The sequence below is a fragment of the Meriones unguiculatus genome, chromosome 16 (genome assembly GCF_030254825.1).
Source record: "Meriones unguiculatus strain TT.TT164.6M chromosome 16, Bangor_MerUng_6.1, whole genome shotgun sequence".
Classification (NCBI taxonomy): Eukaryota; Metazoa; Chordata; class Mammalia; order Rodentia; family Muridae; genus Meriones; species Meriones unguiculatus.
This window is the reverse complement of record NC_083363.1, coordinates 25029814-25044439: the sequence shown is the minus strand read 5'-3', so window position 1 is coordinate 25044439 and position 14626 is coordinate 25029814. Positions and strand designations below refer to the sequence as shown.

At 49.9% G+C, this 14626-nt stretch overlaps 1 protein-coding gene across 2 annotated transcripts in view; it reads right to left on the bottom strand.

Annotated features, from left to right (window-relative positions):
* Slc29a3 (solute carrier family 29 member 3) overlaps positions 1 to 14626 on the bottom strand; it is a 39680-nt gene that overhangs the window by 13114 nt on the left and 11940 nt on the right. For both annotated transcript variants that reach the window (XR_009586762.1, XM_021652819.2), the window contains exons 3-4: positions 6118 to 6200; positions 172 to 398 (exon numbers count right to left, since the gene is read on the bottom strand). Coding sequence is in view for 1 of the 2 variants with exons in the window: in XM_021652819.2 (XP_021508494.1) it covers positions 172 to 398; positions 6118 to 6200 (310 nt within the window). In the remaining variant the exon portion in view is untranslated. The remainder of the gene's footprint in view (positions 1 to 171; positions 399 to 6117; positions 6201 to 14626) is intronic.

The following is a 14626-nucleotide window of genomic DNA, read 5'->3' as shown; positions in this document are numbered from 1 at the left end:
GTTTGTTTGTTTTGATCTTCTGTCCAAGCTGCAGACTTAGCAGAATGAATAGCTCTCAGCTACCAAGACTGGGGTGTTTTGCTTGGTGATACTAAGAAACTAAAGTGGACCCAGGACATGTTTCCTTTTCTGGAAAGACCACTGTGGCTCCCGATCACGGTGGGATCTCACCTGATATCAATGCCTGGGCATTCCTCATGGGGAACAAGCCTGTCAGGCCATACACGCTGCTATTGAAGATAGTGGAGGAGCCACTCACGATGGCCATACACACGATGGTAACACTGAAGAAGCCTCGGGTCCAAGAGGAAGTATCCACTTTCACCAGCGCAATCATAACCACGAAGATGGCCAGTGAGACCGACAGTGAGGCCAAAACACGCACATGCACCTGGATTCTGGGGAGACAAGAAGCAGTATGGGGGGGGCGGTTAGACTCCCCTCAGGCCTCTACATGGGTCATGCTGGTGAGCCATGGGGACTGTTCACTGACACTGTGAGGCATTGCCTTGAAATCTGCCTGCCCTATGACATCTGAAAAGAGACTTGGGGCCTAGCTACTGCACAGGGAGTATCTGTCTACTAACAGGGGAAGGTAGAGGCTCTAGGAATCTTTACAGAGCACAAAGAGCAGAACCCTGTGCAGGGTCAGTAGACACTGCCGCTATCACCAACCTGTGAGGCTCGAGGCCAGGACACCAGACAAGACCTCACAAGCTACATCACTGCCCTCCTGTGGGATGCTTTTAGTGTCTGAACTGCACAACCAACCCAGCTTCCTTCTCCAAATTTGGCAGGTGGGGGAGGGAAGAGGATCACCATCATTGATGTCACAGAACTTGGTGTGTACCCAATTTTCCTCCAATTGTTCTCAACAGTCTACCTCAATCTGGCTCTGTGAGATTCTAATGTTCTCCACACTCCCAGCCTGGCTCACTCCCAACCCCAGCCCTGTGAGATTCTAACATTTCCTACGTCAACCTCACTCAGCTCCCTCTGTGACTATGAGATGCCCTCAATCCCTGTTCATAGATAAGGAACCTGGGCTCAGAAAGGTTAAGGTCACTCAGCTATGAGCCCAGGAGCTCTCAGAGAATTATCTTAGCTAGGATGGCAGCTGCTGAGACCACACCCTGATGGCCCAGTGCCAGGACCCCATGCATTCCATTAAAATACTACCCTGCACCTCCTCACCCCACTGACCAGGGAGAAGGGCAGTGATAGGGGCCATCAAGGATGGTTGTGCATCTCTCCACCCTAACAGAGAGAGCAGCAACCCAAGGCTGTTCAAATCATCAGATTAGAATATCCTTTAAGCCTATTCGGATGTTCAGTTCTGTTTCCTATTAACCAGAGAGAAAGTGGGGGCAGAGAGAAAGCCAGAGTAGATACAGAGATGTTTTCTGGATTAAAACAGTACTGAAGGTAGAAAAAGACAGGTCTGTGTACACAGCCTGGTGTGAAGCAATTTGCATGGAGAGAAGAAAGTGTTATTACAAGGAGCTCCTGCCCCTGGCTGATGCTACTTCTGGATCTTGAGAGGGAGTTCAGGGTTGAGGGAAGAGTGGGGCTGCCTCACCTTTGTAAAGGGAAGGAAGGACACAGAGGGAGTCCCTGGATGCTGGGATTGAAGCTGGGAGAGCTTAGCCCCAGCCCAGGCTCTTCTGTGACCCTGTGTCCTGATGAGGTGACTGTCTTACACACAGGCACTGGGCACCGGCTGTATTTCTGGAGCAAAGGTGTACAGGACAGAGTAGCAGGACATGGTGCACCCCAGTACTAGGTGCTCTGGCAGGAGGCTGGCATTTCCAGGCACAGCTGAGGGGCCTTAAGGAAAAGAACGTGCATGTCCTTGGAAGAGACAAGATTGAGTGAGTGTATCCACTAACACAGAGACATCGGGGTTCCAGGCAAGGTAACAATGCCTCAGACTCCAGACTGTGGCCCAGGGTTTGGCTGGACCACTGACATTTCCCAACAGCAGCCTACAGCCAATGGCTGTTGAGATTGGTGGATACTCATCTTAGCTCCCTCTCTGGGGGTGGCTCTCTGTGGGTCGGGGTGACAAAACCTCCTCTCCTGGCTTCTTTCTTGCTCTTTCCACATTCACCCCAAAATTTACTACATGCTCTTGAACTTTCCGTGTTTGGGGGCCTGCTTCTGAGAAACCACAAGCCTCAAGAACCACTAGAATGCCACACTGGGGTGCCTCTTCTTAGACTCTGCAGAGGCTTTAGGCAAGGTAGGGCTAGAGGGAGGCCAGGTGAACTGGTTGGACCCCAGGAGCCAACAAGAGCTATTATGATAAATGAACCCTGATGTACCCAGAAGGCTTGTAGCTAAGCCTCAGACTTGATGTTCAAGGTGACCCTATACACTTATCTGTCCCAGAGAACCCCACCTTCATGGCATGAGAAGCCATTTATCCACCCACAAGATAGGAGACAGGGACACACTGCCTGGCTTTGTCAAGGACTTGCTGTGTGACCTCAGTCAAACAGTCACTCTTTCTGCACCTTTCCTCCTCATCTCCAAAATGAAGCTGGCCTAGGTGATATGAAGGTCCTACTGAAGAAATCCACTTGGCAACACCTAGGGACAAGCACCAAGATGTCTTCATGGTTTCCTGGTGAGGACTGCTGAAGGAAGAGACTGACCAAGGAAGGAGGAGGTGTAACTGCATGCCTTCCTCAACTTCTAGCCATTTCCTTGCAGTTATGGTGATGAGGTCCTGTGGGGTGCCTGGGGCTTTGGCAGGAATTGGCTTCTTCTTTGGAGGAGGGGGCGGGAAAAGCACCCATTATACTGCTTGTGACTCTCCCTCACCTGCCCAGGGCTTCTTCCTACCTGTTTTCTCCTTGATACCTAAGCACCCTCCAGCAGAGCCTCAGGCCCTCAGAAACCCCATGGGAGCTATTGTCAGTGTTCTGAGGCTGAAAAACATGATGTTGAAGGCCAGCCCTACAGACACTGTGGGGCATACTGCTCTCCCCCCTGCAGGAAGCATGGCTTGTGATGGAAGCTCCTGGGAGTATAGGGAAGTTAAGGCAAGCGCTGGTTTGCATGGTGTTCTACTCTAGTAACAGGCAAGCTAAAAGTCTATACCACCCTGATGATGTGGGAGGAGAGCAGCCCATCCCTGCTTCACTCCCTTGCTATGAGAGTCCAGGACCCCAGGGGACTGATTTCTTCCCAAGTCTCCAAAATGTAAATCTGGCTCATCTGTATTTATAAAGCTGTGAATTTAACATAATAAAACACTTGGCGATTATGGATGAGCCAGTCAGAGAAGCCAGGGTGCTCCAGGAGGGAGGGAAAAAGACATTTCAATCTTCCACATTAAATAAAAAACAGCTTTGCCCTAAACTGTCCTTGGCAGCTGGCAACATAGAGGCTGGAGCACTGTCTTCCCCACGGCCCTCAAACATTGCCTATAGCCTGGACTAGGGAACCTGTGAAACTCCTACCTGCCCAGCCTTCTCCTAATGACCCTCCCACTGCCTAGCAGCCTGAGGCCTGACCCAAGGGGCTACAAAGCTAGGCCCTAAGGGCCTACTGATAGCCCAGGTTTCAAGTGCACACAAGATGAGCTGATTCCTCTAGAAATAAATCCTCACTCTAGCCTCAGGGGCCAAGGGACCTGTGGCAGTCATGTGAGGTGGGGGGGTCCTTTAAGCAAGGCCACTGATTGGTTGACTGGATATTGCAACTAGACGTCATATACTCCAAGGTCCTAAGAGGGACTTTCACTGCTCCTGCTGACCTCAGAACTTGGCCAGTTTCTGGTTCCATGGCCACTGAGAAAAACATAAAGGCACGTAGCTCCACTGTGGCATATCTGTGACCAGAAAAAATAAGATGTCACTCTAAACCTCTTAAGTCACTGCACACACAGAGAGATGCAGTGAAGGGGTAATAGATATATATTACCCCCTTGTCAGGTGGTGGCTTGGATCTAAAGGAAATAGGAATTCATGTCCACAGGTAAATGAGCTGTCCCAGCTAGGCAAATGACAAGGCCACAGAGCAATCGAATACAGAAAAGTCACAAGGCCTGGAAGTGCAGAGGGTGGTGGGACGGGCCTGCCTGCCACAGCAAGTGTTCTTGTCTTTCTTGCCTTCTTCTGGTACCCTTCCTCTCCTCCGGACACTGTGAAGAACTATCCTATCTTCAGTGGCTGACAGTGCTGAGAGCACACCCAAGTCAGCTCTTGGCCTTGAGAACAATAGCTAGACCCTGGTCAGGCAGGGCAGGGGTCCTTGCTGGAGGTCAGTAATGCTAGGAGAGGTCAAATTGGTTCTTGGTCCCTTGTTATCTCTTAGCCTTGAGCAGAAGCTATACTTGAAGATTCGACTGAAACAAAAAAGAGATACGGGAATACCTCTTGGATGAACCAGCTGGACACATCATTTCATTCCACTCCCCGGAAGTCCTTCATAGGATCCCACACCTGCAACTTCCGTAATCCTTATTTCCTGGTATTCCTCCTGCTGAACTGACGCTGTCTTCTTCCCAAAGCTACTGTTCACTTATCTGTAACTTTCTAAAATATATCCTCTGTGGCATGTAAATTTCACCTTATTAGCAACACAAGAACCCAAAAGCGACTGGCTTGGGTGGCCTTAAGGGTGGCCTTTGAGTTTTCTGCAGCCTTTTCCTGCCCTACCTCCACCTGCACTCACCAAGAATGCAGAAAGGTTCTGTTGAACTCAAAGACACCTCCAAATTTTCCCATATCATTTGTACCCCAAAAGGGTGGATGTCTGAAGACTAGGTATCTGGGAGGGAGGCCTCTGTAGGTAGCCCTAGGGGCCTAGGCAAGGCTGAGTTCATCCCTCTTTCTCAAACACTTTGGTTCTTTGACACTCCCTCCATGGGGAAATGGGGGTCTCTATCCCCTTGAAGAGGAGGAGGTTTTACAACAGCCTTGACCAGTTGAATGTGGCAAAAGTGACATTGTGTGGGCTTGTCCCTGGTTCTATGGAACATTTACTCTTCAACCAAAATGAGAACAGTCTCTGACCCCATGTGAGCAAGCCAATGAGAGAGAGGCAGGGAGGAAGGAAAGGATGAGCATCTCCTGCCCCAGTGCTGCCTGACTACATCAGCATGTTCCAGCTGAGCCTGGCTGACTCCTGAAGCCCAGAAACTGAGAGAAACCAATTACTGTTATGGTTGCAAGCCATTGTGCTTTGGGATCTACTATGCTACTGTGCCCTGTGCTATGATGGGTTTAGAAAGACTGCTCTATACACAGGTTTAGCACACAGCATACATTCTGCTCTTTCCTCCTGTGCCCTAGAGCAGACATTACTAATCAACCCCAGCAACCTTGCTGAGACCAGATCTGCCTTAGAGTGCTTTGTAGTAACTCCTGGAGACCCAGGACTTACTCCTAAGTGACCAGAGCTGAATAAATTTGCCACCAGGGATCTAAGGTTCCAAGTGAAGCCCAGGATTGTGGGCTATGGTGAGCCCATGGGAATTGTCTACAGGCAGCTTCAGGAAAATGCAGACTGAGGTACTAGCACCGTTACCACTGTCAAGCCAAACTGAGTCTGGACAGGAAGGGGCAGCCAGTGGACTCTATGAACCATACCAACTTACTTATCTCTCAAATAATTCCTTCCTCCATTGTGTTACCCAGAAGCCTTTCCCAATCATTACCTATGAGATGCCACTCTGAGTAGGAGATTCATCCTTCAGCTGGTATTGTCAGCATATTACAGAGTGGCAAGCTGACTGCTTCCTGAGGTAGGACAGTTCAGAGAGTGCTGTGAGCATCTGGCTGCTCTCAGAACATGTGCAAGAACAGCTCCCTCAGGGCTTGCTCCACACACTGTGTCCTGGCTGCAAGGTCTGTAGCCCTACCGGCCTCCCAAAGGGGGACGGCCATTACCTGACTGTCACTGTAAGTGGCCATAAATAATGAGCACTGACCTCTGACTGGAGTGCCCAGGCGCCTGCTCCAAGCTGCAAACTGCAACTGCAAGGCAAGGTGAACTGCCTGACTTCAATTAGGGGAACCAACATTTAAGCAGAAAACTCCCACTGTAGACCGGGGGAGAACAGAGGAGGCAGGGGTGAAGGTCAAGCAAGGGAGGATGGTGACCTACCTGTTGACAAGCAGGAAGTTGGCCACAAGGCACAGCAAAGAGGGTACAGTGGAGGCAACCGCCAGGTAGCTCTCAAAGTAGTTCTAGAAACACACAAGGGAGGAGGCTGCTTGTCACTCAAGGGTGAGAGGGCTTTGGAGGAAAGCTGCTTTCACTGTCCCCAAATACCTAGTAGCCATGGGTAAGTCCACCCAACTCCATGTGATCCCACCCCTATTGCCAGCCTAACACTCACTCAGTCACTCAACCAACAGCAGCCAATGACAGCTGTGCTACACTCTGACATTGTCCTCGGCTCTTGGGAAGCCCACACTCCCAGTGCTCCGCTGGCCCTAGCCACACACTGGATAATGGGAGTGAAGCTCAATATATATCTAAAATGGGAAGTCCCATCCTATTAAACTTGTTGGCCCTTTGACAGAATACACCATTTAGACATTTCCACACCTTGAGTTTATGGGAGACTCAGCTCCCACAGAGCTACTACGGGTCAAAACCACAAAGGTAAACATCTCTTCGATAAGCCATGGAGGTGGAGACAATTCACCCCAGCAGGATGAGGGACCTGCCCAGACACACCAGGCTGGAACTCAGGGTTACAGCCTGGCCTAGTACAAACTGGATGCAGCTCTTAACACCCCAACAATTGCCCACTCATTAAAAGATACTTAATCATGTTGTCACTATCTCTAGGCATACTCATCTTTTAAAACAACCATAGCAAACTGTGGCAGGGAGGCAGAAGGGAGGCTCCATGGCCTTCATGGGAAGACCCTGGCTTCTATCCCCCAGTACTACAGAGCGAGAAGAAGGAGGTGGATTATGGAGGAAGGGTGGGAGAAGAAGGAGAAAAAGGAAGAAAAGATGGAGGGAGGGAAGGAAATAAAGAAAGGGAGGGAAGGAGAATGGGAGAAAGGAAAGAAGAAAAAATGATGGAAGAGAGGGAAGGAGGGAGGGAAAGAAATAGAAGAAGGAAGGGAAGGAGGGAGAGCAGAAAGAATGAAGAAAAAGAAAGAGGGAGGGAGGCAAGGAGGAAGGGAGGAAAGCTGGCCAAGGGCTGAATGCCTTGCTTTGATCATGAAGCCCAAATGAGCTTTGAGCTGTAGTAAGGGCTTACTAAGTAAGCATTCAGGTGTAGAACAAGCAGGAGGGATTTAACTGGATTACACATTTAACTCTCAGCAAACGCAGAGTAGCATCTGAGTATTCCACTCTGGAGTGCTGAAGAAATGCAACATAAAACCAAAGAAACAGATCACAGGGGCCGAGTGCAACAAACAGCCAGCACACATGAGTGCATGTTTGTATGTGCGTGCATAAAGCCCTTATTCTGTAGCATCAAGGAGACCAAGATGTACTTCTGCTCCTCCCCACCCCCCAGGAACTCAGTGTGTCCCACTGGGAGTAACAGAAGGAGTGTGAAGGCTTTTTCACAACTCCAAACCCAAAGAGCTGTGAGAATTCCTGCTAGGTTTTTACAGTTGCTGCTGTTTGGCAAACCAGAAGAGAGATGAGTCTCAAGGAGTTCCAGGGAGGAGGTGGGAGAAAATGGAGAGCGTGCAAACTGCATGGGTTCGAGGAGAGGTCCTGGGGCAGTGAGGCTGCAATCAGGCCTTGACAGAGGGCACAGAACAAAGACACAGGCAGAAATGTCCTGTGCACCTCCTGGTCTGGAGTGCAGACCCTCTGAGGTCCCTTTGATGCTGCAGAGGGCTTTGTGCTCTTTGGAAGGGGCACCCTGACTATAAGGTGACAGCCTTAAAATTAATCAAAGTTCATCAGCCGTGAGTCTCAGAAATAGCCTTCTGCCTCTGAGCTGGCCCCTCATTGTCCCTGCCCTGATGGGCTCAGCAGAGCCTGCCCTGGGCTGGGCAGTCAGTCAATTACCTCTTGACACACTGGCTGAGTCCACGCGAGGCCAGACAGGCAGAAGAGGGAAAGAAAAGACTGAGGAACAAAGGCCAGATAAGGGCTAGAGGAAACAGCTCCCCCTGCCCTTGACAGGCTCCCTCATCCCCTAGTCAGACCTGGAACTGTGGCCACAGGAGGTGAGAACCCTGTTTTGCTCTTTTCCAACCAGGCTCAAAGTCCCTGGGTACTTTAGGGACGGTGATTTTCCAAGTAACTGAATGTTCTGGTTTGCACACAGCCAAGATGAAGGCTGTGCCTTTTAAAGTTGGAACGATTTTTCAGCACCAACAACTGCAGGATACTCTGAGTCCTGCACTGTTGACTAAGCTCATTTCTCTACTTTATGAAGAACAAGCCAAGGGGGAGAAGGGACTCAGGCCACTCTACAAACAGGGACTAGAGCTCAGACAGTGATATAAGGTGGACTTGGCACCTCTCATGCAAATATTTAAAAAAATACGTCTTGATTCAAAGATAGGGTAGTTTCACTGTGTAAGAGAAACTGTGTATGAGAGAGTGTGGCTGAGTGTGTGTGTAAATGTGTGTTTTGTGTGTAACTGAGTGTCTTCTGTGAGTATGTGTGACTGAGTGTGTGTGTGTGTGTGTGTGTGTGTGTGTGTGTGCGCGCGCGCGCGCGCGCGCACGCAATTAGGGAATGAAGCTAGAGCTTCACACTTGTCAGCAAATAATCTACCATTGAGCTATAGTCCTCTTTATTTTGAGACACAGTTTTACCAAGTTACCCAGGCTGTCTTTGAATTCAGCCCACAGTCCAAGCAAACCTTGAATTTTTGATCCTATCTCAGCCTCCTAAGTATCTGGGATTATAGGCCAAGCCTGGTGGCAGCCATGTATGATGGCTGCATAACCTTCCCCAGGGACATTCACTGCCTGGTATGCTCCATTCATAGCTCATGGACTTCTAGGCGAGAGAAGTAAGCAAATGTGACAGGCATATGTAACTGAGTGACAACCAATACCAAATGATGTTTAACTTCTCCTCAGCTGACTTTGAGGAGACAGTCTTCTGGGCCTTCTGGGGAACACCACACATCAATGATCTGCAGGTAACCTCAAGTTGCTGAGGCTGGTCTCCTGCAAGAACAGAAGCTGTCGGTTGTCTGGCCACCAGGTACTGGGTTCTGTCAGAAACCCACGTGAGCTTGGAACTGACCCTCCAACAGTTTAGCCTCATTAGAGAGAACCCAGCCTTTCTGACAGAGCCGGGATTCTCATGGGCAGACCTCTGGCCTGCACTCGCCCTCTGGGGAACAAAGGTCTGCTTTCTGGGAACACTGGTCCCTCCAGCCTCACCTTGACATCTCTGTGGAAATGCACTGATTTCAGGAAATGACACTTAAAATAAGTGCTACCCCGGCCCACCAGGCCTATATACTGTCTGCTGTGCAAAGAGCCTAGTAACATTCCCAGAAGGGTATTGGGGGTGAGGGTTGAATCAATGCTCCGACCAGTGAAGAGGTAGAAAATGAAAAGGTGCTCACAGATTGAAGGGTTTGTCTCTTCCTGTCCTAACTGGGGTTCTGAAATGTGGTAGAGCTCCCATGACTTCTGGGGAGACAGTCACGTATTTGGGTGGTAGCTGTATTTGTTGCTAAGCTGTGGCCAGTTCTAGGGTCCTGAAGCCTGTGTTTATTCTCTATGCCTGTCTCACTTCCTTGCTCCTCCCTCTGGCTCCTGATGGAGGCCAAGCTTTGTCTAAGCCCTGTTGAGCTGCTCAATGGTGGGGCTATTTATACAGCCTCCTGAAGACCCAAAGGCCAGGTGGGCCTCATGGAATAGCAGGCAGAAGACAGTGACAATGCAGAAGGGCAGGAGCCTCCACAAACATGCTTTTCCACCTTAGCAGCATGGGCCCCAGGCACAAGCTCTGAATCACTCTAGACAAGGCTAGGAAGCCACTGTCCATGCCAACAGCACCTTTTCTTTTAACTCATTTTTGCTGGTATCCCCTGACCATGTGCAGTACACACAAGACAGTGCATTTGTGCACATGCATGAACAAAAGTGCCTCAGCATGAGGTGATGCTACCTTGCCATGTTTCCTTTGGGAGCCAACCTGAGAACTTGCTGCCCTTAGCGGGGTACACTACTAGGATTCCTGACAGCCATTCCCCAAGGGTGCTAATGTCTGGGGGTACATCAGTCCCACCCTGAGTGGCCAAAGTCAGTGTGAAGCGAGATGCAGCTCTGAGGAAGCAAGAGGCAGAGTTCCACCCTGGGAAGCCTTATCTTGTTTCATGCCCACCATCACTTCCCTGGGTTGTCTGCATCCTATAGACTTGGGCTCAGGGCAATGACGTCAAAGACTACCTTAACACCTGTGGTGACTAGAGTGGGCAGCTGAATGCCACGAAGAACATTGGAACAGTGAAACTCCCACACAGCTCTTTGTTCTTATTACAATCATTCAGTACAAGGCAGGTTTGGAATAGGCTCCATTTTGCGAAGAAGAAGCCCAAGGCTGGAATGAGGAGGATGGCTCAGTGGGTAAATGCCCATGTCTTAGGGTTACTATTGCTGTGATAAACACCATAGCCAAAAGCAACTTGGGGGGAAAAAGGGTTCAATCAATGCTCAGGTCACCCTCCATTACTGGGGAACATCATGGCAGAAACCAGAGACAGGACCTGACAGGCCATACATAGAGGACCTCTGCTTACTGGCTTGTTTCTCCTCATAGCTGACTCAGGCTGCTTCCTTATATCATCCAGGACCAGCTACACAGGGGTGACACTGGCGTCTGGACCCTGTCACACCAATCATTAATTAAGAAAAATGTCCCCACGGGCTTGCTTATGTGAAATCTAATGGAGGCATTTTCTCAATTGAGATTCCTCTTCTTAGATGATTCCACATTGGTTAGAGGTGACAAAACAAAACAAAAGTGGTACAACCCAGAACCCAGGTAAAGCTGGGTCAGGTGCACATGTCTATAATCCCAAGGTTCAGGCGGGGAGATGGGAGACAGAGGTAGAGCCAGAATTCTCATGGGCCAGCTAGCCTGGCATATTCAGAGATGAACAAGGTAGAAGGCAAAGGGGCTGTCATTCAAAGTTGTCCACTGAGCTTCACATCGAAACACTGTAGGAAAGTTTCAGAGATGTGTTCCTGATGCTTGGTGGCATCATTGGACGTGTGGGGACACCTACCATTTTACTCTGTAATCCCCACAAGTTGCACTCCATCACGGCCACAGTGTGTCACCTGCCTCAGTGGCTGAGAGGAGACTTCCAAGTTAGCTCTTGCAGCCTTTCTATGCAAGCCATGTTTCTTCCTGTGGGCACTGTCATACTCTTCTGCTCCTGTCCCAAGGCTGTAAATGTTGGGGTTTAAATACTTCGCCTCTCTGTCTGCAGGGTGACCAGGAGTGAGGGAATGTAGGAATTGTCTCTCCTCTTTCCCAGGGCATTCACACAGGCCAATAGCTCTATACAGTTATAAAAAAAAAGAAAGAAAGAAAGAAAGAAAGAAAGAAAGAAAGAAAGAAAGAAAGAAAGAAAGAAGAAGAAGAAGAAGAAAACTCTTTCCTCAATTGGCTACAAGGAATGGATGGACATGGTCAGTGGTGAAGCAGAGATCACTTTAAAGAGGACAGCTGGGCTGGGGCATGGCTCAATGGCAGAGTGCATGCCAGACATAGGTGAAGCCCTGTGCTCCGTGCCCAGCACTATAAAAGAATAACAAACCAAAGGCAGCATGGTGAGCATCCGTGGGAGGATTTCCAAGCTTCTTCCTGATGGTGTCAGCCCCCCCAAAAGCCTCCCAGGTAGGTTTAGGAGAGATCCCAGGCTATGGACAAAGCTTGGCTGAGGGGTGCCTGGTACCAGCAGCCTCCCAATGGCCTCTGAGTGTGGACAGGCCTCTCCTGACAAGGGAAGGGGGTCTGTGTTTCACTAGCAGTGTAATAAGGAAAGCCATTTTCATCTACTGTGCTCCGGTGTGAAAACTAGAAACCACAGAACCACGTTTCAGATGAAATTCAAAAGCTGAGCGGAGCCAGCCAGCCAGATGTGAGGCCATTTTCCAGCAGAGAACTTTCTCCAGCTACCTCACTGTGAGGCCCCGTGCTAAGCAGCTCTTCTGGAAGAATGTGATTCTGGGCTCAGGGTCCAGGTAAAGAGGTCTCTCTGGGTAGGGAGAGCCTGAAGTGGGCCTGTTTATCTCTGGCAGGCCTTGGTAAGCTTTCTCTCCTCGGAATGCCATTAGGGCCCTTTGATATAAGCAGAGGACATTAGTCACGAGCTGCAGCAGCCTGCGAGTCTGAAGCTACAGTCACTGAACAGTTCCGTGTGGCCCCCACCTCCAGTCTGCAGTGGAGGAAGGAGGCAGCAGGGCCCCTGCAGGGTAAGAAAAGTGATTCCAGCCCGGGGGCGGTAGCTCAGGGCAGCAGAGCGTTACCTGGATCACAGGGCCATGAAATTAGCAGCAGTGAGCAGGCTGCAACCAAGAACGATCGGCCAGGCAGGCTCATGCCTTCGGCTGTATGGTTCCATGGCCTGGGATGTTAAAGATGTACCCTCATCCTGATACAGTCCACTCTAGTCAGAATAAGGTGAGAGGTAAACAGAGGGGAGGCAGTGGCTTCCTGTGTACCCTAGTTCCCATGTAGGGGACATGGGCCTGGGACATGGGGAGAAGGGAATAGAAGTCCCAAGGGAAGAACAAAGTGAAGTTGGAATCAGATAGGAGAGCCTCAAAAAACTCCAGCCAGCCAGACTAGCCACCACAGGTCACTAAGGATGAGGAACCCCCATCGGATGGTTTCCTCAGCCCTGAATCCCTTGAGCCCTTGGGCCATCTTCAGGTCAAGGTGAATTGAGAACTATCTTGTTCTCCGAAGAGCAAGGCCTCTCTAGCCCTCTGTCCTTGTTCATACTTTATAGTTCCTGCAACACTCCCTGGTCTTCTTTCCCTGTCTGCATAGAGTCAAGAGCACTCCCTCTTCCCTTCGCACCAAAGGGAGCACTCATCTTCACCTGTCTGCCAGAAGGAAGCACTATCCCTCCTCCCCCTAAAAAGGGGGCTCTTCCTTAGCCTGTGCTGGTTGTGTCCTTGCACAAGACTGCCTGAATCAGCTGCACTTTCTCTTTCCACTGGGACTGGCTCTTCCTTCTCTGTGGGTTAAGAACTTGAAAAAAAAAAAAAAAAAACTTCAACCTCAATACCCCTCCCCCCACCAGGTCCTTACTTCCTTCTTCCCAGGACTCCTAGAAAGCCTTGGGTCCACCCTTCCTGTAGAGAGCTCGGTCTGCCTTCCTCCTTGGCCATCCTGTGTAGGGTCCCCAGGACCTCCTCAGCCAGGGGGTCTCCATCGCCAGGCTTCTGGTATCATGCATCATACCTTCCACAGTGGGTCCAAGAGCTGTCCTCTGACCCTGGGGTAGTCTTAGAACCCTGGGGTGATCCCTGATTTGAAAAAGATGTCTTGGTTATGACTAGAATGAAGGTGAGTGTCCCGTCCAAAATATGGGGTACACATTAAAAGAGAGTGTGCACACAAGGGTGGGGGGCGTGGAGGTAGTCCCAGGAATGCCAAGGGTCCAAAGTCTCCTGAAGCTTCAGGGTGTTAGGAATGTTATTCCCTGGAGCCTTGGCTACAGCCTCCCAGTTTGATAGGCTGTTGAATTAGTGAGAAACATCTACCGAATCTTTTCCAGCCCTATACAACTTGATTGGTGCCCAGGCCTGTACAAACAACACAGGTGGACTAGGGGTAGTCCTAGGACCAAGTATAGCCCCCACCTTTCTGTAAGCATGGTGATGTGGTCCCTCCTGTCATTCCTGCCTGAGATGGCAGCTTTATTGAGCATCCTGGAGCCTGGGAAGCCTGACATGTTTGGTCTCTGGTCTCCATAGGATGATTTTACGGCCAGCATGGTCTCTTCTCATTTTGTGCATGTATACACATAGATTGTATGTATTTTTACAGATGTGTATTTGTGAATGTGGAGATCAGAGGTCAATGCCAGGTGTTCTCTTCCATTGTTCTCTATTTTATTCTTTGAGCCAGTGTCACCCAAAGCTCATTGCTTGGACTAGACTGTGGCCAGCAAGTTCCTATTCCCTCTGAAGCAGTTAAACACATACACTGCTCCTGCGAGCTCTTTGATGTGGGTGCTGGGAACCTAAACTCAGGGCCTCATGCTTGCACAGCAGGCACTTTATCAACCGAGTCATCCCTCCAGCCATCAGCTCTTTACTTTTTGTTTTTTCTTTTTTCTTTTTTTAATTCTCTCTCTCTCTCTCTCTCTCTCTCTCTCTCTCTCTCTCTCTCTCTCTCTCAACAGGGTTTTTCTGTGTACTCTTGGCTGTCCTGGACTCACTTTGTAGACTAGGCTGTCCTGGGATTAAAGGACATGGACATGAAGCCCCCATTTACCAAAAGGGTGTAACACAGAAACAGAGGCCAGCTCTCCCAAACTAGGGTCTCTCTGCCCTAGGCTAAGGAGTAAAACAGCAGTGTTCTTTCTGCCAGTACCCCACCTCTGCCAACCCTTCCCTAGGCCCCATTAGGACAAACCAGCATCTTTGCTGTTCCTCTTTCTATTCCTCCTACAGGGGAACCAGCCAGACAAAC